At 35.0% G+C, this 20,781-nt stretch overlaps 5 protein-coding genes across 6 annotated transcripts; all 5 read right to left on the reverse strand.

Moving 5' to 3' along the window:
* Positions 1–314: 314 nt before the first annotated feature.
* On the reverse strand, positions 315–4,142 carry LOC140836632 (uncharacterized). Of its 2 annotated transcripts, none has more exons than XM_073202297.1 (6): positions 3,869–4,142; positions 3,245–3,309; positions 2,838–3,136; positions 2,628–2,699; positions 2,475–2,537; positions 315–607 (listed from the first exon to the last, which is right to left on the reverse strand). In XM_073202297.1, exons 1-6 carry the CDS (start codon positions 3,973–3,975, stop codon positions 563–565), a joined length of 651 nt encoding a protein of 216 aa, XP_073058398.1. In that variant the 5' UTR covers positions 3,976–4,142; the 3' UTR covers positions 315–562. The 2 variants fall into 2 exon arrangements, with proteins under 2 accessions (XP_073058398.1, XP_073058406.1); XM_073202305.1 differs by having other exon boundaries at positions 2,847–3,136; positions 3,869–4,139.
* A 991-nt stretch (positions 4,143–5,133) lies between these two features.
* Positions 5,134–10,058, reverse strand: LOC140836646 (uncharacterized). Its single transcript, XM_073202319.1, has 5 exons — positions 9,756–10,058; positions 7,712–8,962; positions 7,078–7,224; positions 6,803–6,983; positions 5,134–5,504 (listed from the first exon to the last, which is right to left on the reverse strand). Exons 1-5 carry the CDS (start codon positions 9,966–9,968, stop codon positions 5,320–5,322), a joined length of 1,977 nt encoding a protein of 658 aa, XP_073058420.1. The 5' UTR covers positions 9,969–10,058; the 3' UTR covers positions 5,134–5,319.
* Positions 10,059–10,359: 301 nt separating this feature from the next.
* Positions 10,360–11,966, reverse strand: LOC140836655 (xyloglucan endotransglucosylase/hydrolase protein 2-like). Its single transcript, XM_073202331.1, has 4 exons — positions 11,716–11,966; positions 11,262–11,362; positions 11,000–11,193; positions 10,360–10,914 (listed from the first exon to the last, which is right to left on the reverse strand). Exons 1-4 carry the CDS (start codon positions 11,957–11,959, stop codon positions 10,524–10,526), a joined length of 930 nt encoding a protein of 309 aa, XP_073058432.1. The 5' UTR covers positions 11,960–11,966; the 3' UTR covers positions 10,360–10,523.
* Positions 11,967–16,179: 4,213 nt separating this feature from the next.
* On the reverse strand, positions 16,180–17,670 carry LOC140836660 (uncharacterized). Its single transcript, XM_073202346.1, has one exon. The coding sequence runs from the start codon at positions 17,239–17,241 to the stop codon at positions 16,360–16,362; it is 882 nt and encodes a 293-aa protein (XP_073058447.1). The 5' UTR covers positions 17,242–17,670; the 3' UTR covers positions 16,180–16,359.
* Positions 17,671–19,249: 1,579 nt separating this feature from the next.
* Positions 19,250–20,778, reverse strand: LOC140836706 (choline-phosphate cytidylyltransferase 2-like). Its single transcript, XM_073202426.1, has 3 exons — positions 20,630–20,778; positions 20,234–20,344; positions 19,250–20,127 (listed from the first exon to the last, which is right to left on the reverse strand). Exons 1-3 carry the CDS (start codon positions 20,687–20,689, stop codon positions 20,011–20,013), a joined length of 288 nt encoding a protein of 95 aa, XP_073058527.1. The 5' UTR covers positions 20,690–20,778; the 3' UTR covers positions 19,250–20,010.
* Between the last annotated feature and the right edge of the window lie 3 nt (positions 20,779–20,781).

Raw genomic sequence — 20,781 nt, forward strand, 5'->3', positions numbered from 1 at the left:
TTGACAGCATGTATGCTTCGAATTGTAGGAAATTTAGTTGTCATTTGTGTAGAATAAAGTGACTGAATATATCGATTGTTGGATTATTTTTTGTTCGATATGAAATGAACTAATTGTTTTTAGTTTTACTGAAACAATGCATAATCTGTCGGTTTTTAACTAAATTAAGCGGCCGAAAATAGAAATGATAGTACGGTTTTCCTAAAAAATGAAAAATACAGGGAACAAAAAAGATCACCCACAAATAGTCATGTGCAAAAATATTAGCATTGCATGTTAATTAATGTTTTCACACAAAGGATGAAGGAATAACCTGAAATAGACAAAGCAACTCATTCACCAACTTGGATCCAAAGTCCTTAAATCTTGTCAAATTATATATTATATCCAAATACAACCATAAGCGAATCCAATAGTCAGTAGTACAACTTGAAATTACTCAAAACGATAAGATGACCTCATAACATACATTCGTTAAACTTATGGTCTGCGAGATGGTCGACAATTTCTATGATAAAAAATCTAGTACGCCAATGAATGACCAATTCTAACCAGGCATTACTTAGACTTGTGCCTCCAAAGCAAGAAGAATCTTCTTTCTTGGACCCTGAAAAATTAATAGCAACCACTAAGTTTGACCGCCAATTCATCAAGAACAACAATGGTATAGTTGCATAGTTCATTCCTTGACTATATCATTCCTGATACTTTTATACAAAATATAGCAAGTAGAGCACGAAAGAGAAAGGTAAACATGAAAGGGACTGGAAAAAATGCAACCACCAGCGACTCTTTCACTTTATTGGCCACTTTTATCATTGTGTTCAAGGGAATATGAGAAGATGGAAGAAAACAACAGATGCAGCAACTTTTATACATGAGAATTGCCACTAGAAGCTCGTTTCACATTCTTTGTGAATTCATCACTTAATAGAGCTTTTAATTATACCCAAGTATTAATATTATAGCACTCACAAAGGCCAATCCGATATATTTTCCAACATGTAAATACATGGAATGAATACCCTCCCAGGAAGGAATATGAGGAGATATGTAGAGAAGTCAATCCTGTCAAAGGAGCTACAGATTAACCAACAATTGATAAAAGTTTTACTTCCTCAAACCAGCATACTATTTGTCCAATCAAGCGAAGTTCAAAGATTAATAAAGAGCCAATTTACTCCATGAGGTTAGCTCTAGCTATACTATTTGTCCAATCAAGCGAAGTTCAAAGATTAATAAAGAGCCAATTTACTCCATGAGGTTAGCTCATGAAAGCTAGAGCCTAGAATCAACTTGACAATGTTTTACTCAAACAGGTATAATATTCATTTATCTTCTGAAGTTAAACAGTGTATTTAACGTCTATGCCTGCCACTACAGTTTTGCCAATACACAAACATGCAGCATTATTACACATGATTTCGGTAGTGTTGAAAAACTTCTGGATCTCTCATAGATTACAATTTTTAAGACATTTAGCCTATTCTATAATCATGTTGAGATAGCCCAGAAGGGGTAGTAAATTGACGCGTAAGTGCCCAGTTTCAGTAGGAGGGAAGGATCACTTGCAACCTCTCCCCCGAAACTCTCATGTCGTGCTATTGATTTTATACTACCATTGTGCAATGAGGGTCAAGACTCCAACCAGAAACATGCAGCACCCCAATGTCACAACAAGGATTGTCTATTTCTCTACAGAGATTTTGTTAGTCTTCCGTAAAACACCTTAGGTTCTACATCAAAGAGAATATTTTGGAGGAAACAAGATGGTTCTATAATCAAGTCCAGATATTGAAAGAAGACGATGCCTATAGTTGGTTCCAGATATACATGAGATGAGACTTTCCTTAGTTAAGAGATGAGGATAGGCTAATTCGGAGTTGGATGAATTATTTCAGGAAGCTCAGGACATGCCAGAAACAAGGTTGAGCAAGTTTCGTGCACATATCAGAAGATGAAGTATGGTCAGTATATTAATTTCAGTTGAGCAAGGCACGGATTGACTATAAAGTTGAAAACCAAGTTGAAAATCACAAAGCAATAAGATTCAGTTTGATCACAGCCACTGAAGTAAAATCATAGGCATGCCAAAATGCTTGTCAATTAATATGCTTCACCAGAATAAAGAAAAGGCAAGAAGCAGCAAAAATTGCGAGAGATAAATAAAATATTATTTACAGTTTTACACAACCAATAAAAGTGACAAAAAATTCAGTAAAAGTTGAATTACGATAAAGCTTCAGCAAACACACAAACAAGGCTTTAGGACTGATGTCTATGATAAAGCAGACAGATGGGAATAAAATATGCGTACTCGGCCTCCCAAGGAAAAAAGAGCTATCTCTTATAAAACTTTATATTATACAATTGTCCCTTCCTGATAATAATTTTATTCATGAATAATTCCACAAGATAAATAACCAACATGAAGTCTATCAACAAAGCAATTTAACTAATGAGTCACTACTGACCATTGGTATTCCCAAAGCTTTAAGATCTTCATCACTCATATGCGTAAGGGCTGTCATATCAACCTGTCAAAATACAGCAAACAATATATATTGGTAACATTCTGAAAATATATTCTATGGATAATATCGAACTGAAACAAAAAGCCAGCTTACTTCTTCGGCCTGAAATGTAATTGAATATTTCTCGAGGCCCAGGGACTGCAGGAAATTATCTACCGACTGAACCTGCATGAAAAGTTACGGGGGTGAAAAACATTGCTGCAGAGGGTTTTATCAGCGTTCCCAATATTTCTCCCAGGTGAGAAGGAATGAGGATAACATTTCATGCCACAGAAATATATATCAGAAAAGAGATGATGGTACTTTTCCAACCGTTTGCTTTGCCTTCTTCTTGGGTACAGAGCTAGCAACTTTCTTTGCTTCTGAAACAGGGGCGGCTTCAGCAATGACACTTCTCCTGGCAGGTTTAATGACTTCAGTTGTTGGTTTTGGTCTCAACGGAGGAGTCTCGAACTCAACAGGCCGAGAATATAATGTACCAGAGAGTTTCTCACGTAAATCCCTTGTGCCTCCCACAATAGATCCCCGTATACCTTGAGTAGCTCGCTCCATATTCTTCCTTTGGAGCTTCAAACGAAGATCTTTATGACCTATCTGACGATCTATACATCCCATAAATGCAAGGATTGAGCTAACAATATAATAATATATTATGAAAAATATATGCAAAACCCCATATTTAATAGGACTTTACTACAAAAACTCCATACTTGAGGCTTGAGGTCCACCATCTTCAAAAAGATCATGTTCCCATTTGTCATCATCTTCTCTTTGTCTGCATGAAAATTCACAATCTGCTAAAATAAAGGGTCTGTTTTCTCAAAGAAAGAGAGAGCACTGATTTTGTTATCTTCTGGATACTTCTCCCACATGTAAAAATGTCTGCATTCATCATCAAATGTGAATATACCAATAGCTCTAGAAATGCTAAAAAAATGCAACAAAAAAAAGGGGTTACCCCAAAACCCATCTCAAGTCTCAACCCCAATTCACCCGGTAGATGACAGTTCTATGGCAGACTACCAAGGTTTCAGTAAACTTTTATAGTAACACGTTAAGAAACCAGTCGTCACATAATTTCTCCCAACCGAAAAAGAAACATTCTCAAGTCATAACATCTAATTGTCATTTGCAGATAACCAAAAGACTAAATAGCTTCACAGCATAAAAATTCGTAATCAAAATATGAAACAATAGAAGAAGTATCAGATCAGTGTTTAGAAACACAAAAACAATTCATTTCTGTCAAAAGCAGAAGCACACAACAAAACCTAGAAAAAATTATATTATTTTCACCCACGTAAGTTGGCGTATTGAACGAAGAGGAGGTTAACCTCTTGCGGGGAACTGGTACCCGACGACCGGAATCTGCTGTGGTACCTCCGTTAAGTCGCTCTCTAATTGACCTATTGGAATGAGCCTCAACTTGATCAGCATACATGGTGAGGCCGCTGTCGTTAGGCCACAGCACAATTCGACGCTCGGAACCGAACCCTAACAAATGATTCTCGCAAGCCCGCAGGGAGATTGGAGTCTGTGGTTAAGAATTTTGCAGGGCAGAGCTGAATTGAACTTGGAATTCTGTGAAGTCGTGTAGAAGGAACCGACTCGAACCGGGTTTTAAGTTTTTGCTATAGTTTATATATATAGAAGATCTCGATTACATTTTGAAAAATAAGAAAGTTCATTATATAAACGAATAATACTAATCTTGAAAAAAAAAATTATTTTAGAACTTGCATAAAATCTATTAAAAGGATCGAATATAAATAAAGCAGATAAATAAAATGAGAATAACATTGTGATATTCTTCAACATTTAATTTCTATATGAATATTTTAAAAGTAACAATAACTACTCTTCCTACTTTTAGACAAATTTTATACGTACTTCTTACATTGGGTTCAATTTTTTTTTTTTTTCAACTTTAATTATTTAACACATCATGGGAAAAACAGAGAAGTAATTTTAGCTATATTTCTTAATGGGTTATGTTTTACAAACTATATTTGTATTGTTAAATATTTTTATTTCCAATCTTCAAAGCTTTTCAAGATTTCCATTTTCTTGAAACTCTCGGCATATATATAATAGAACAATGTATGAATTACATCAAACATGCAGAGGTTTGTCACCAACGTTTCCTACATGGAAATGGCAGTACCGCATCAAACAGATCTCTGTGCAGTTTTTTCGGCAAAAACACGAAAAGATGCGAGACGATGAAAAGGTCTCTGCTACCTCTTTAAAGAGAATAAGATGACTATTACGATGACAGAGGAGCTCGATATGTTGAATGCTTGTATGGTTCGTGTAGGAGCGACTTGTATGTTTATATTACATATCTATACAGACTTTGGTCCGCCAAACAAATAGCAACTATTCAGCAACACATAGTTCTGGTCGGAGCAGTTACTAACTCTTGTAAATCCGGGTAGAACAGCAAGATACATCTGATGTAAATTAGCTGGTCTTTGTTAGTTTTAACAAAATTTTCTATAACACAAAAAACATATACAGTGTAGCATGTTGGTCTATTAGAAGTACTAAATGTGAAAACGAAATGTTCGGCTCGAACTAGCGAATACAAAAACCCGAATGAATCATAAATGTTGTCCATTGCTCTTTTTGCATTTGTTTCCCAGCTGACAAAACCAGTGGGAGAACTTAAGCAGTATGTGATTCAATGTTACTAGATTCAGTATAAGTGGACATTGAAGAATATGTTACATATCACTAATCCATACTAACGGCCGAAAAAAAAGGTCTTGTATTTCCCTCATGTTCATTCAGAATAATAATGCCAAGCAACGGCAAGCCCAGCTACTAATACAACTTTTGCAATCAGCTTAAATTTTGTGCTTGATCGTGTAGATGATGACGAAGATTTTGGTGGTTCCCATTGCCTTCCCCACAACTTAGCATATATTTTTGATAGCATCAACGTCAATGGGCCTGCCTTCTTTGCCGCTGCAAGCAAAGCATTGCATCAAGAAAGACTTAAAGATAAACCAGAAATGGGCGAAACAAATTATCCTGTAAATTTATTCTACTTGTCCACCCCCTTGTATTTCTGCAATACTATTAGTTTAGTTAATACATTCAATCTAGATATTAATTTTTAATCCCGTGATCAGAGCCATTGCACAATTAAACCAACAAGAAAATTGAACAAACCGAGACTTTTTGAAGTCTTGAGCTGATTAAGCACAAATTCAACAGATGGCACATGATAAATAAAGCTTTATCCTTGAGATTTTTTTCATTTCTGTAACGACCAGATTGAGATTCAAAAGTACCATTCAAAACAGCAGGCTCAGCATATAAAAGTTTGAGACCATCGACATATATCATATCAGAAAACATCAGAGAAATTAGAAACTGTGTTTCTATTAACACTTCTAATATGTGATACTTACACTTCTAATGTGTGATTTGTAACGTGGAACTAGTACAAGGTCTAAGTTTGCTGCAATTTTGAAGCATATTTCCTAATTCCTGAGCACCAAACTAGCAAAAGATTCATGGTTGTGGGGGGTTGATTATCTAGATACAAAGCTTTATAATTGTAGAACCGGTACCCAGTAAGAGAAACTAAACTAGGTGCAGTTTGGTATGATAAAAGAAAAATAAGTGAAGATAATATAAACAAGACTTGTGAAAAGAAGAGTACCATATTCATGTAACAATGAAAAAGATGCAACGAGTGAAAAGAAGCACATAGAAGGGCAAAAGCCAATTCATGATCAAATGTGAGAAAAAGGCACATCTAGGGTTATTTCAAGCCAAAATGGCATGAAAACGGGGGAAAGGACAAGATATTCCTGTAATGACATCATACTATTCAAGATACTGAATCACCCAATTTTTCCTAAATAATTGTGATGGCTATAACCCCCAGCAGCCTATATCATGAATCAGCAGCGTCAGATCGATTATCAACAATAATAGACATCTTTGTCATCAAACAAGGACTCCACAAATATGAAACTGCAAACGTTTGTATGAAATAAATTATATGTGAACACAATGCAAAACTGATGGTGGAATATGTACTCCTAAATTGATGGTGGAATCAGTTATCAGTATAATAGTGATAGAACTAAGAAACTACTAATGAAACTCGACTTTAGATTTTGATAAAAAGCAGTAACTTCATGTCCAGATGACCATGGTGATATATGTTTTGATAAAAAGCAGTAACTTCATGTCATGATGACCATGGTGATAACAGGACCCAAAAGCTACAGATTTTAAGAGTATCTCACCATTGCTTTTTAGAAGCCTTTCTTCCTCACCGACGCGTCTTCGCAGTGCATTGAGCAACGATCCAAAGTATAAAGCAAAAATGGTACACGTAATAGTGATGACATTGTAAGGCATGCTAAAATCAGGAGTTGTCAAAGGCACAAGAAGTACTTCCGTGTAAGAAAGAACGGGATATCTTTCCTGAAAAAAATTTAAGGATGGTTTAGACAATGTATAGAAAAGAAAAGAGAAGCACCAAGAAACCAACAGGTATCGAGACAACTTGTTTCAATACCTGTAACTTGGCTAATATGGATATTTTTTTTGAGTATCCATCATCAAAGCTTATATTTGCTTGAAAGTCAGCAAAGTTCACTATAGCTGATGGAATGTCAAAGCCCTGGTTAGCATCTGGAGGATATTCATCAATATGCAGAAATCCCTGTCAAAAAAACGTTATCTGTTAAGTTACTTCGGCAATTTTGATCCTGCAACTAACGTTATCTGTCAAGTTACATCGGCAATTTTGATCCTGAAACTACAGGGGTATCTCATTTTTAGTCATGTACGTACACACTTATCGATATTTGGCATATATCTGTGATCACTTTAACACTTTTGGTCCTTCGGACGGAAATCACTCAATTTTGTACATTGGCACACCTCTTTTTTAAAGCAAATTAACTTTCTAACTACTAAAACAATTTAATGTTTTAACAGATGTTTCGATTGAAGTGTTCAAAAATCGAGGTAGGAAGTCACAAGGCTCCAGTTTTTTACCCTCTAAATTCATCAAATATGAAAGTACCGAAATCTCCACGTTAAGGCATCCCATCGGCTGCTTTTCAACTCATTATCAATGGATAGCAATAAAAACTGACTAAACCATGATCCACCAATAGTTCTGATTCAATTGAAGTCCAACATACCTTATCAAACTCTAGAGTCAATGCAGCTGTTTTCACTCCACAAGGTAGTCTCAAGACCATTTCCATTACTCCAGGAGAAACCTTGTCTTCAGAAGGTGAAATTCGTATGTTCTCTATGTTATCTGATGTAGATTGAAGTACTCCATCCATGAAAAATTGCAGAGTATGATAATAAACCTTGACATACCAAGGAACCAATTGGAAAATTTCAACTCTCATCCAGCATTCTTTCTCATTATAATAGGTCCTTTCCCCATAATTGCTCCCAGTAGACTTCAATAGGATGGCTATAGCACCCCTTTCGTTCCCACTTCCCAATAAAAATCTGCTAGCATGTAAAGGTGCCTGTTGGCATGACCAGATGACTGGAATTTTCCATCTCAATCCCAAATCTAGTGGTTCAGATTCATCATATCCATCAACTGGAAATTCAAAGAGGATAGAGCCCTCTCTCGCCAAATTCTCTATTTCTTTTATAACCCTTTTGGGAGAATGCAACATCTCACATACAGAGTTTTTCAGAAAACCCTCGTGAATAATAATTTCTTTATCCGACTCTTCACTTTGCTTCAATAGTTTCTTGAGTTCAGACACTAGATTATGCTCAAATTGAATGTACACATTGCTGGACTTGGAAAGAGAACATTTTCCATGAACTTTCCTGCCAAATAATGAGCTCAGAGACCAACTTGGTTGTGATAACTTGTCAGAAAAAGAAACTCCAGTTCCCAAAGTGCTTGGTTGAAGAACGACTGTCAGGGTTTGTTCGAGCATTATCCCAGAATTCGACGCAGACACGTCGAATTCATCTGATGTCAAATGCAGGCGTTGAGAATGATAATAACCCCTATATATTGAAGGACGGTTCATCAATGCAGAAAGCCCAGCTTTGTCTCGGCAAGGAAGCAACTTCAACCAAGGAGTGAGATTCTCAGTGCAAACTGCTTCACGGGGTAATGTACCATAACGCAATTTGCCTGATAAGGAGCGAAAGCTCCACTGAGGTGCAAAATATGCAGTTGAATGCTCCAGGAAATTGATTGAAGCACAAAAGAGTCCTGAAAGAGCATGGGTTAGATTTTTCCAGGACTCGTCAACCTGGTATTGAGGAACATCAAACTCAGCCCATAATTCAACTCCAGGAGGCTTCGCTTTGCTGCTTGAGATGGGGTCATATCCGCCCCAGCGCTCATAGTTCCAGCGACCTTGTGTGAATGATAACTCCATTTCTCGGATTTGGAATTTGTGAACCTGATTGAGCACCCAAATAACAACTAGTTATAGAGCAGGAATGCATAAAGCAGTGTTAAAGAGCATTAAAGTCGTCAAAGAACAACCCGAAATTGGCACAGATAAATAAGGACCAATAAAGAAACAATTTCTAATAACAATTAAACAGAAAACTTCATAATAAGAAAAAATTATCAAAACAAAAAATTTACAAGTAAAATTAAATTAAATTATCATAGAGACTCCAGAATCCAGATAGTTTCTGGCGTGCTGCAGTAATTCAAAAGAATATAAAATCACAACAACAACAACTGGACCAACCCCTTTCTATCAGATTCTACACCATGTTTGGTACTTCAATGATCTGGTATTCTACTTTACTGCACGTACACAAACCGGAAGAGAAATAACTCTGTTCGCTCAGGACATGTTTACAGCTATAATATTCACAAGTTCATCTTATTAACCTCCGTCACATCGAATTCACAAATAACAATAAATGATTATATTCGTCTTAATTTCTCTGTCGAGAAAATGTGAATAGCTGTTCTCATCAAAATTAAACCAATTTAAAAGCAAAGCCATCGAAAGTTCATCCATTTTAGTTCATCTCACTACAACTCACAAATCTGACAAAATATTTACCACTCAATCCATTTCATTCGAACTATACATCAAAACATAAAAAATATGCAAAACTACCGAAAAAACAGCAGGAAGAGAGAGAATCAGCACAAAACGATGACGCTTCAATTTAGTTTCGAGAAAATCAGTAAAACAGCTGCAGATAATCAAGGCTGAAAATTATAATTACCAACTGATAAATTGCTTTGGGGAAGAGATGGTGGTGGCGGCCATATATACGAGTCGGCGGCAAATTGCTCTGAAAGTGAAAGTGAGCCAACACTTTCCGATCGGGCAAGGGCCTCAAAAGCAATGCTTCTGTAAACTCTTCATCCAATTCTAGAGACTCACAATTAAATATCAATACTAAAAATGCCAAATAAATTATTTTTAAACGAATCATCTCGTAGGAAGCTCTGTCAAGAGACACATTCCGCCATTGGAGATTCAATTTTAGCTCGAAATCTGCAGTGCAGGGATGAGTGGACTACGGTCAAACTGTTTAATTCATGGGCTTGGACTTTATATGGGCTTGGCCCATTTAGTTATTATTTATTAGATCTTTGCATGTCTCCTCTCCAGTTATACTTTTTCATTCATATTTCTCATGTAATCTGTAAAAAATTAAGAGGATATATATCAATATTATTTTAAAAAATTAATCTGTCATTATTTTAGATTCATTTTATAGTAAGTGATTTAATAAAGTTAAAAAACTTCCAAAAGTTCAATTGAGTTGAGATAAAATAAGTTTCAAATACTCACGAACTGGTTCGATTCGTCATTTTAAAAAATAACTAAAATGTCAAACCTGTCGTTCATGATGGCGGACCCGACTCAAATACATTAAAATAGAACATTTGAATTCTTTGAATAGTAACTCTCATAACTTCACACACATATATATGTGTGTTTGTGTGTGTATGTGTATATATATATATATTTATAGAAAATTTTGCTAATATGGTCGAACGCACTCAGGAGGAGGTTTAGGATATCTCGGCCTATCAGCACAGTAATCATAATTCATGTATTTTTTCCTAACTTGTTCGTATGTCTTTCTCTGATGGTGATCTAAGGTCCAGAATTTCTTGTGATTCCACCAGTAGTATTCAGGTGAATAGCAATGAGCTGTAGTCGAAGTTGCTGGGCATCCACCGATTTTGAAGCCCTGGAAATTGGCTGTGAATGGTGAATTGGACCAGTTAGTCTTGGTTCCTCCTCCATCTGTTGCCCAGCTATCTCCATCCCACAGGCTGGCTTCTACTTGCATGCCTTGTGTTGGGTACATTATACCAATATTCGTGTTGTTCTTGAATACCCTAATCGGTATTTCATCCACGTAGAAACTGAAGACAACACAAATTAATTATTACAACCAATGGTGAAGATCGATTAGGTAAGTGTTTAAATTAGTACTGTCGGTCTACTTACACTATTTGGTATTGGTTCCAGAGTATCTTGTAAGAATGAAAATCTACGGTGGGATCGAACCAGAGAAGGGTTCGTTGTTCTCGATTTCCTTGGCCATTGACGAACACATTGGTCTGTAGTGTGATAGGTTTACCTTCTCTATTGCCCAAGAATTCAAAGTCAAGTTCGTCATGATTCTTCCCAGTTGAAGTCAGCTGTACGTATAAATTAAATGTATCATAAATCTAATATAGAAGATGAAAATATACGAAATTATACGTACGTAGAAGGCCGTAACAACTCCAGCAGAGTTCTTGCCAGGCAGCTTGATCTTCATGTGAAAGAATCCTGATCCATAGCTTAGCTTGGATCCAAATCCCGCCCCTATGATATACATATATACATATTTTATATGCTATTTTGCTATATAAATCAAAACGAAATTCAAAATGAGATCACCCTATGTGACATTCATACGTGTAACCCTTGTCCACGTACGTTTCATACAAATAAAGAGAAAATCACATTTTTTGTCATATATTTGTCAAATTTCAGTCAGAAGCTAATATTTTTTTTGCAATTTTATTTATTTTTCGATGTGATAGTTGTGACTCGTGTAGCGCAACATCAGTACTCCCAATTAGTAATGACAAAAATTATCAAATCACAAAAAAAAAAAAAAGGAATTTCCCAAATTTAATGAACAAATATTAAAATAAGGGTAGCTAGTATATAACCGGAATACTTATCGAGGGAAAGCTGAACTTCTCTTCCTTGGTTGATGGTAAAAACATGGCCATTTCCCCATCTAACAACGTAGTTGGCATCGAACTTTACGTCTTTGGCTCCAACATTAATCACCAGCACGCCACACATTACCAGAGCAAGCACTGCAAGAGAAGTACTCCAGTTGTAAGAATATTTCATGGTTTCAAAACACAAGCTAGTGGGGGAAACGTCCCTAATTATGATGCTTAACATCAATCTTATTACACTAGATATAGATTAAGATGGGAAATTAAGTAAGGGCGAGGATTGTGTGATCATTATGCTGTAACTTGTCCACACGGCATTAATTTGTCCATGCTAGCTATTACCCATAACTGATTATTAGATCAGATTTTCTTGTTTGGTAATGGCTTAAAATGTGTCCGATCGTAAAGGGTTCTCAAAAGTTAAAAACTTTATTGCAAAATATATCTGAACATTTACATACCTGTGATGTTTGGTTGGACACTTTTTTGAAAAAATTATATATTTTCACAAATGAAAAAAAAATGGTATACTTCTTGTTGGAAAAATATTTGAAGCCATGATCTTGAGAAATATATCAAACAAACTTTTCGAACTGAAACAAAATAAATTCCTACGTACCATTGTAATAAAATTGTGTGAGCATGTGGTATAACTCGTGTGCAGCGATTCCTGGTATAGTAGCGAAGCAAATCGTCCCTAAGGATGCGAGTTTTTTAAAAAAAAAAATTAAATTATATTCGACTAAAAAGATTGGTTGTAATATTGATCTGAATCCCCCCTCCCCCCATTCATATTTATAATTGATGAATTACAAAAATTTCATTAGTAATAAATGATCGGTTTTGAGATTCATCCTATGAGAAATTAACCATTTTACGTTGTTTAATAAATTCTACTCTTATTAACACCTTCATTTAGTATCAATAAATTTCACACTTCATTCATCGCTCAATCAAGATAGATCCATGAAATATCTTCTTTCGGCTATTAACGTAATTATTTTTTAAAAAAAAAATCTTTAAGTTATTGATTATATGATCAACAATCATTTAGTTATTTTTAGAATTTATCAAAATAAGTTGTTGTAATAAGTTTTATTGGATAAAAGGATGAATATTTTTTGTTCATTTATTAAAATTACAAATCTAGTTATTATAAGATTTATGGTGAAGCAAACGCAAACTCGGAAAATCTAGTATAGAATCCTTTTTTGAGAGGATCTAAAATGGACTCTTTAATTTTTAAGCTCCACCGCAAAAACTTGTGCGAAACAATCTCACGAGTCGTATTTTATGAGACGGATGATCTCTTATTTGGTCATTCATGAAAAAGTATTACTTTTAATGCTAAGAGTATTACTTTTTATTGTGAATATCTATATGGTTGACACGTCTCACAGATAAAGATTGGTGACATCGTCTCACAAGATACATGCTCCAACTCTTTAATGCATGATTGAATTTTTTTAAAAAAATTCATTTTGGAAACATATTTATCTAATTATCGGCTCATTTTTATTCTTCGTCAAAGATGTCATTATTTCAATATTTACGCTGTCCCACACAAGAAATCATAACAATTAATTAAACTTATAATTTGAAAAAAATTATTCATACTGGTCTTCTGTTTCTGTTCGTTTTCATTTTTTTAATTAAAAAAAATGGAAGGATCATGCTACGGCGTGAGATTGGGAATATAAATAATATAATCGAGTGTTGAATCTTGATGGCTTGTGGAATGGAAAACTATGATGTATTGTTGAGTTAATTCGATTCTACTTTGGGATATTATTTCAAGGGTCAATGAAATTACCAAAAAGATATCACGTCATTTTCTCATATAATACAATATATTGATCGACGTGAAATATAATGTGATCTTTTCACCGAAGATAGAGTCGAATAAATCTTTTTGATATGTCATATCTGTGTCATGTGGCTTTGTGATATTATGGAATAACAAGAGACTGAAACTTTGAACAAAGGTTCGCATTGTTTGATATTCGAGTAGTTGAATATTCAGACAACGTAAATCGTGGTACAAACAAAATTACCTTCTGGTGAACTACTCCGCCACATTACTTAAATTTTTATGTAACCATGCATTTGATATTTTCTACACGATTATATGTTCCTATTCATAACATTTTTTAACATTCTAAAAAAATTAATGGATAGTTTTTTGTCTTTTCATGAAATTTAATCCAATTAGATTTAATCTCATCTACTCTAAAAAAATTTCTGATTAGTCAGCTTATCAATAATAATAATAATAATAATAAATTTTGAAACTTTTGTCAATGTTCGGAATTGTTCTTTGTGTGAGAGTTTTCAAACCTAAAAGTGTTAAGATTTTAATTTGATGCTTTATCATTTATGTTTTTGGATTTTGTGTATCTTATTTCGTTGCACACCAAATAATATCAAACTCAATAATACATTTGTTAGGTTTAGTGTGCATGATCGAAAGTGGTACCGGAATGAGTGACTTCATGTGAAGATCTAGTGATGCCGACGGTGGTGGGGAAAAAATAATACTGATATATAAGTTATATGAGATATTACCGACAAAAAGACATGCATCTTTCTCAACTCATGGGCAAAATATCCTGACCAATTAATACTCAAATAGGTGCACTATGCGTTGTCACGAGTATAAAAAAATAAAAATATGAATTGGTTAACAGCTATACATTTTGGCTTAGTAGTAAACGTTTGATTCTAACTACTTGTTTAAGAACAAAGTTATGAGTTCAAGTCTCTCAAAAAGCATATTTATATACTTATTGTGGGAGGAAATGTTGGGTTAAACGTGAATGAGTGAAAATAGTATTGTGATGAGTGACATCATAGGAAGTTTTCGTACGTCAAGCTGTTGACGTTGTACAGCTTGATCTGTGGCTAGGTGGGCCGTAAAAAGTGACATAAGATCTTAACGGGTAATATTGTCTCTGTTGGGGACATGGTCAGCCGTAGACAAAAGGTAAAACAGATATCTAAGGGATATAAGACAACACCAATAGATAGACACTGCACTTCTCCAGATTCATGAGCCTAAGGCCCTAACATGCTTACTCATTAGCAGCTAAGTAGGTGCACTTTACGCTGCCACAAATATAAAGAAATAAAATTACACTTTAGCTAAATAGTACTATAACTTTTGGTACAAAAATAAGTGATTTATTCTAACCACATTTGTGTTCGTTTGGTTATTTTGATTAATCAGAAAAGGCATAAATACTTAATTAAACATGTATTTCTTTATCAATAATAAATAAATTCTTTAAAATATTGATTATTAATATTTTCGTGCGATTAGAAAATGGTGTAGATTTATTGGACCAGGGTGCGTGCCGTGTCTTTTTCGACAGCTATTTGTCTTGACTATCAATCCATATTCCATCTTAAATGACTTGAACACAAAATTCAAAAAAAAAAATTTCATGTTATATCAATGTGCAGTATCCAAATTTCACGAAAAGCTTGAATGGCGCGATTCATTAATAGCTAAGTAAGTGTATTATACGATGTCACGAGTATAAAGAAATAAAATCACGTCTTAGCTAAAAACTACAACTTTTGTATAAAATAAGTGATTTATCCTAACCACATTTATATTTGTTAGGTAATTTTGATTAATCAGAAAAGGCATAAATACTTAATTAAACATGTATTTCTTTATCAATAATATATAAATTCTTTAAAATATTGATTATTAATATTTTCATGCGATTGGAAAATGGTATACATTTATTGGACCAGGGTGCGTGCCATGTCTTTTTCGACAGCTACTTGTCTTGACTATCTATCCATGTTTCCATCTTAAATGACTTGAACACAAAATTCAGGAAAAAAAATTAAATTTTCATGTTATATAAATGTGCAGTACCCAAATTTTACGAAAAGCTTGAATTGTTAATCTATTATCAATATTATCAAATCTCTTATACACAAAAATAATTAATAATGAAGAGATGAAATTTTAAAAAATTAAAGAAATACAAAGAAAGTTCATATTACATCAGATTTTTTTTTTTATTGACGGTGCAAGCAGTCATCAAACCATACATGGATTTTGAATACATGGAAACTATTAGGACAAAGATCGAAGAGTTGATAAAAAAAATCTATAATATCGTATCTATACCATATCAAACAATCGACTAATACGATGACACATATGCTGACGGAATTTTCCATTTCATCTTCTAATGTGATTGTTTTACCACAATTGGATCAACTTTTCCAATGGTATCCAAAGGTAGGTAGAATAGATTAATAGATCCGTATTCATTATCTTCAAATAAGAAATTTGATAAAAAGTCTAGAATGTCTGATAGCAATAGACTTTTTCGACAATCATGTTTTCAAAATATTAATTATTACTAATCATAGTAATTCGATGTATTTATGACAAAAATTAGTAGAAAACTATAAAATTTATGAGAAATTTGGAAAAAAGAGATATCAACATAAGACAAAATTAAAGAATCAAATCCGAGAAATAATAATAAAAAAAAAAAAGATCTTAGCAATGAATTTTTTTTCCTTTTTTTCTCGTAGAAATTGTAAAATGGTCACAATGGAAAGAAAAAAGTGGGAAAAAAAGCAACGGGTGATTGATGATCAGAAGATATCAAGAATTTCGTGTATCGGGGCATTGCAAAGGGGGCAATTTCGTCTTTCCACCAACAGCTGCCGGGAGCACAGCCGGCAAAATGTATGCCCGCACGGAATAAACGCCGCCCCCTTCCGCCTAATCATACACACACAGCAATTGTAATCTCCTCCGCCACCTCCACCGCCGGCGACCTCTTCCAAATCAATTCCTTTCTCTTCCTCCTCCATCATATAAATCGATCCGTCCGTTAGTCCTAGATGTGCATCCCTTTCCGCCAACAACGTCATCAGAGATACTCTCCCTGAGTGCTGCTGCTGTTCCATTTCCACGGCGCCGCCTCCCTCGCCTGGATTACTGTTTTGGTTGATGTTATCGACTTCCCTTTGCAATCTTCTCATGGGGAGGATTGAGCTCGTGCGCTCAAATCTCCCGGTTGCTCTTTCTGTTGAAATGTTGGGCTCAGTCGAATTGGAAGAAAATCTGGAGAGCCGGTAGGGCATCATGCGATTTCCGGCGTCGGTATTGTTAACGGTGAGGCTGGGGGCTGCTGAGGTCAAACCGGAGCCGCTGGAGCTGAGGCGAAGCCTCTCCGTCAACTGTCGCCAGCTTTGTCCGCTGTCTTCCCCGAGGGGGTCTTGATCATCTTGGATAATATCTAAGAGAGTCCGGTAAGACTGGACACGTGGCCGCGGCTCTTCGGCTGGTGGTCTCACTTTATCTCCGAGAATGGCGCTTAATGTTAGACCGGAAATAGAGTTCCGTTCGACGGCGCTGTTTGTGGTGGCTGTGTTGATTAGGATGTGGTGATGGTCGTCTTCTTTGATTCTCAGAAAGTCTCGCAAGTTCTGCGAGCTCAATCTGCCTGCGCCGCCGCTGGTGGTGGCCATTCAGCAGAAATATAACATGGGTTTCTTGGAAAACGACCAGTTAAGGAAGAATTTGAAACTACTGGCCCGCTCGCTGTCTGATGAAATTCACTGAACTTAAACTAGAAAACCTGACATAAGTTCACAGAAAAAGAAGAAAAACTGATATATTTCTTGAAAATTGAAAATTCAGGGTTCGGAAGCTTAATTTGCGGGCAAAGGTGATGAGATTTCCCAATCCGAAGAGCATTTACGGAATTCAAGGGCAAAAAATATAGGATATGATGAAATACACATCTTTCAGAACATTGGATACCCCTGCTATCGGATTATATAATAAAACAAATGTAATCCTCTCATTTTCATTTATGTTTCCACCTTTCTTAGATTTTTTAATATTGATTTTTTCCATTTTTTTTTTGTTTTGAATTTTGCTTAGCAAGAGCTTGAACTGTATAACAGTAAAAATACTATTCAGTACTTCGAACTTTGAACATTTGGGAGTATATAAACTGCTGTTGCACCAGTTTATCCAATGAAATATTTACAAAAATCTCTATAAAAACTGTTATTTAACATTTACTTTCCATAATTTAAAATTTACAGTTCAAAAATTTAACATTCTTTAACAGTGTAACCAACCCTCGTTCGAAGAACATCCATCCATTCAAGTGAAATATTCATGCGTAGCTCAAATTTAAAGCGATATCTGCAAAATCGATGAGATAAGACAATAAAGAAAGACAAAGTGCGAAGAACAAAAACCAATAATTGGAGAGAGGAGCAAGCATTTACCGGCCCACTCTAAAAAAAAAAAATACAAAAACTAAAAAACGAAAAGTTCTCGTTAGTTATTTTTTTAAGAAATTTATTTGATCCGACTCGACATATTTTATAAAAAATATTAGTTTTCATATCAAAATTATAATTTTTCATTTTAGATATAGATCGAGTCAATTCATCTCACGAAAATCATGTCAGACTTACCCGGATTATATATATATATATATATATATATATATATATATATATATATAAAAGAAATTAAGTATTTAAAACAGTTAATGTTAAGTGGAGTTCAGTAGCTGGACGTGTACCTAATAAGAAATCATAGCCCGACATTGTTAGCGTTCGGTCAAGTTGACCATCTTATCTTATTCACAAATCATACATATATTTTAGTACTTATTACTGAGGCTACGTTTTATTAGAAAGATATGATAAATTAATGATTAACATGTAAATGATAAAGAAAATGATTGTGGTAGGATTGTAATATATGGTGTAAAATAATATTATGTTTGATACGATTTTTAAGTGTAGGATAATTTTGAATTTGTTAATGAAAAGACAAAATTGTCCTTTTCCTTCGCGACGGCGGCGGCGGCCGGACGGCCTGAAAAATCGGCTGGCGCCGTCGGTCGGCCGGTGGTCGGACGGCGGCGGTCGTGGCAGTGGCGGCGGCGGTCGGTGATGGGAAGTGGTGGTGAGTTTGAATATAAGAGAATGGTAAAATTGGAAAAATAAGAGGTATTAAGAGTGGGATAAATAATTTAGGGGTTACCTAATATAACCTAATCATTCATAAAAGGGATTGACTTGATTTAATAAACACTACAAGAAAAATGATTTTCCGCAGCACGTCATCAACAGCGTGCATTAAAAGCACGCTGCGAATAGTACTTTTAGCGACGTGCACCCATATGTGCGCTGTTAATATTGGACAACTGACAGAAATAACGGCGTGCATTAAAAGCACGCTGCCGATAGTAATATCCGCAGCACGCATTTATGTGTGCCGTTAATAAATTATATAAACGACAGCGTGCACACATATGCGCGCTGTTAATATTAGCTCAAACAATAGCATGCAATTGTTGCACGCTGTAAATAATTTTTTTAACAACGAACTAAAAGCTTGCTGTGGAAATTATTATTTACAGTGTTCTCTGACCGCTATTAATAATATTGAAATAAAATTGCGCCAATTTCCCAACTTTATTTCACATCTCCGCGCCTCTCTATTTTCTTTGTAAGCGCACGCCCTTCTCTATTTCCCAAATTTTTTCACGCCCCCACGCCCTTCTCTATTTCCCAAATCTCTGAATCACTCAATCGATCGTCTCTCCTTCACTCAATCGCTCAGTGCTTCTCGAAATCACTCAATCGATCTTCTCACTTCACTCAATCGCTGTGGCTTCTCGCTTCACGCAAGTATGCTTTCTTTTCTCAATAACTCCATCGAGAATTTTTTTGTATGCAAGTCTTTAGAATGAAAAATAGACAAATTTTTCCTTCTAAAATAACTTAATCGCTCCAGTTATTAATGTTATGTATGGAAGAAAAGCCACTTGTATGATAGATACAACTTTGCTGTGGGTGTAATAAGATTTTCCTGTCATTATTGTGTGTTTCTTATTTATTAATATTTATTCCCAATTCTAGCGGTTATCGCTCGATTTATACCTCTGCTTACTCAAAAGTTTCCAATTTCGCAGGTAAATTTTCCCTTTTTAAAATTAATAATAATCGATTTATGATCTGTTTTGTTGTGTTTTTCGGATGATTTTTAGCTGTCTAACGTTGGAGTTTCTGATATTTCTGTATGATTGATTTTTTGTAATCTTAGTCTCTTTTTCGTTGAATTTCGTGATGCTTTGGCTGTGGTTATTTTACTTTTCGAATGAATATGACTGATTCGTTCCATTGTATTTGTTAAACTGTCATGTTCTTCTTAAAATGACACCTTCATTTCGTCCCATCACTGTCATAGTGTTCATAATATTCTGCCTATAAATCGTCTTGATAATAGTCTTCACTGTCGCTCTCATTGCTATCATAGGGCAAGAAACGCCTTGCCCGTTGTCCTCTTAAGCTCTCTTGAATTCGATCCCTAATGGTCGTTCCCTGAGAAATAAATGTTTGGAATGATACGAGAGAGTTGATGTATCTGAGTTCAGAAACTAGAGAATTTGAATGCCACCCCCAATGAATTGCTAAGACTGCTGCTTACCATTTTATGACAACCTTCTTCAAACATCTCAAGAAATCCGGCAACCCAGCGATCAGCATTTTCGATCCAAACATTGGGATGCATGGCAGCTGTTCTTGCAACAGTTTGTATCTGCCAGATGGAGTTTCGAAAATGTAAACAAGCTGGTTAGCATTATAAGTGAACAACAAAGGATAGCAGATAACAATCTAATCATGGATTAGCTAAGTTCAATGCTTAAACCAAATGGATTAGCTAATCATGGATCAGCTGTTTATTACTTTTTTTATTATACTTTTTTTGTTAAAAATATATTTTCAATATTATTGGAGTAAAAAAATAAACCTGCATATTACAATAAAGTCATGAGGAGATAAATAAGCCAACATTTCCATCACTAGAATACCTTCCCCCTACCTTTTCTTGATGCTCCTTAACTTTCTCTTGCAGCTTCTTCAGTCTAAAATTCACACTCATTTGTTTTTCCTCCACATGTTCGATATAAGAATTTAGCAACTGCCAAAATTAAAATATGCCACATTAGTTTTGTGGTAATTAAATACTAGAAC

The sequence above is a fragment of the Primulina eburnea genome, chromosome 1, assembly GCF_022965805.1.
Source record: "Primulina eburnea isolate SZY01 chromosome 1, ASM2296580v1, whole genome shotgun sequence".
NCBI lineage: Eukaryota > Viridiplantae > Streptophyta > Magnoliopsida > Lamiales > Gesneriaceae > Primulina > Primulina eburnea.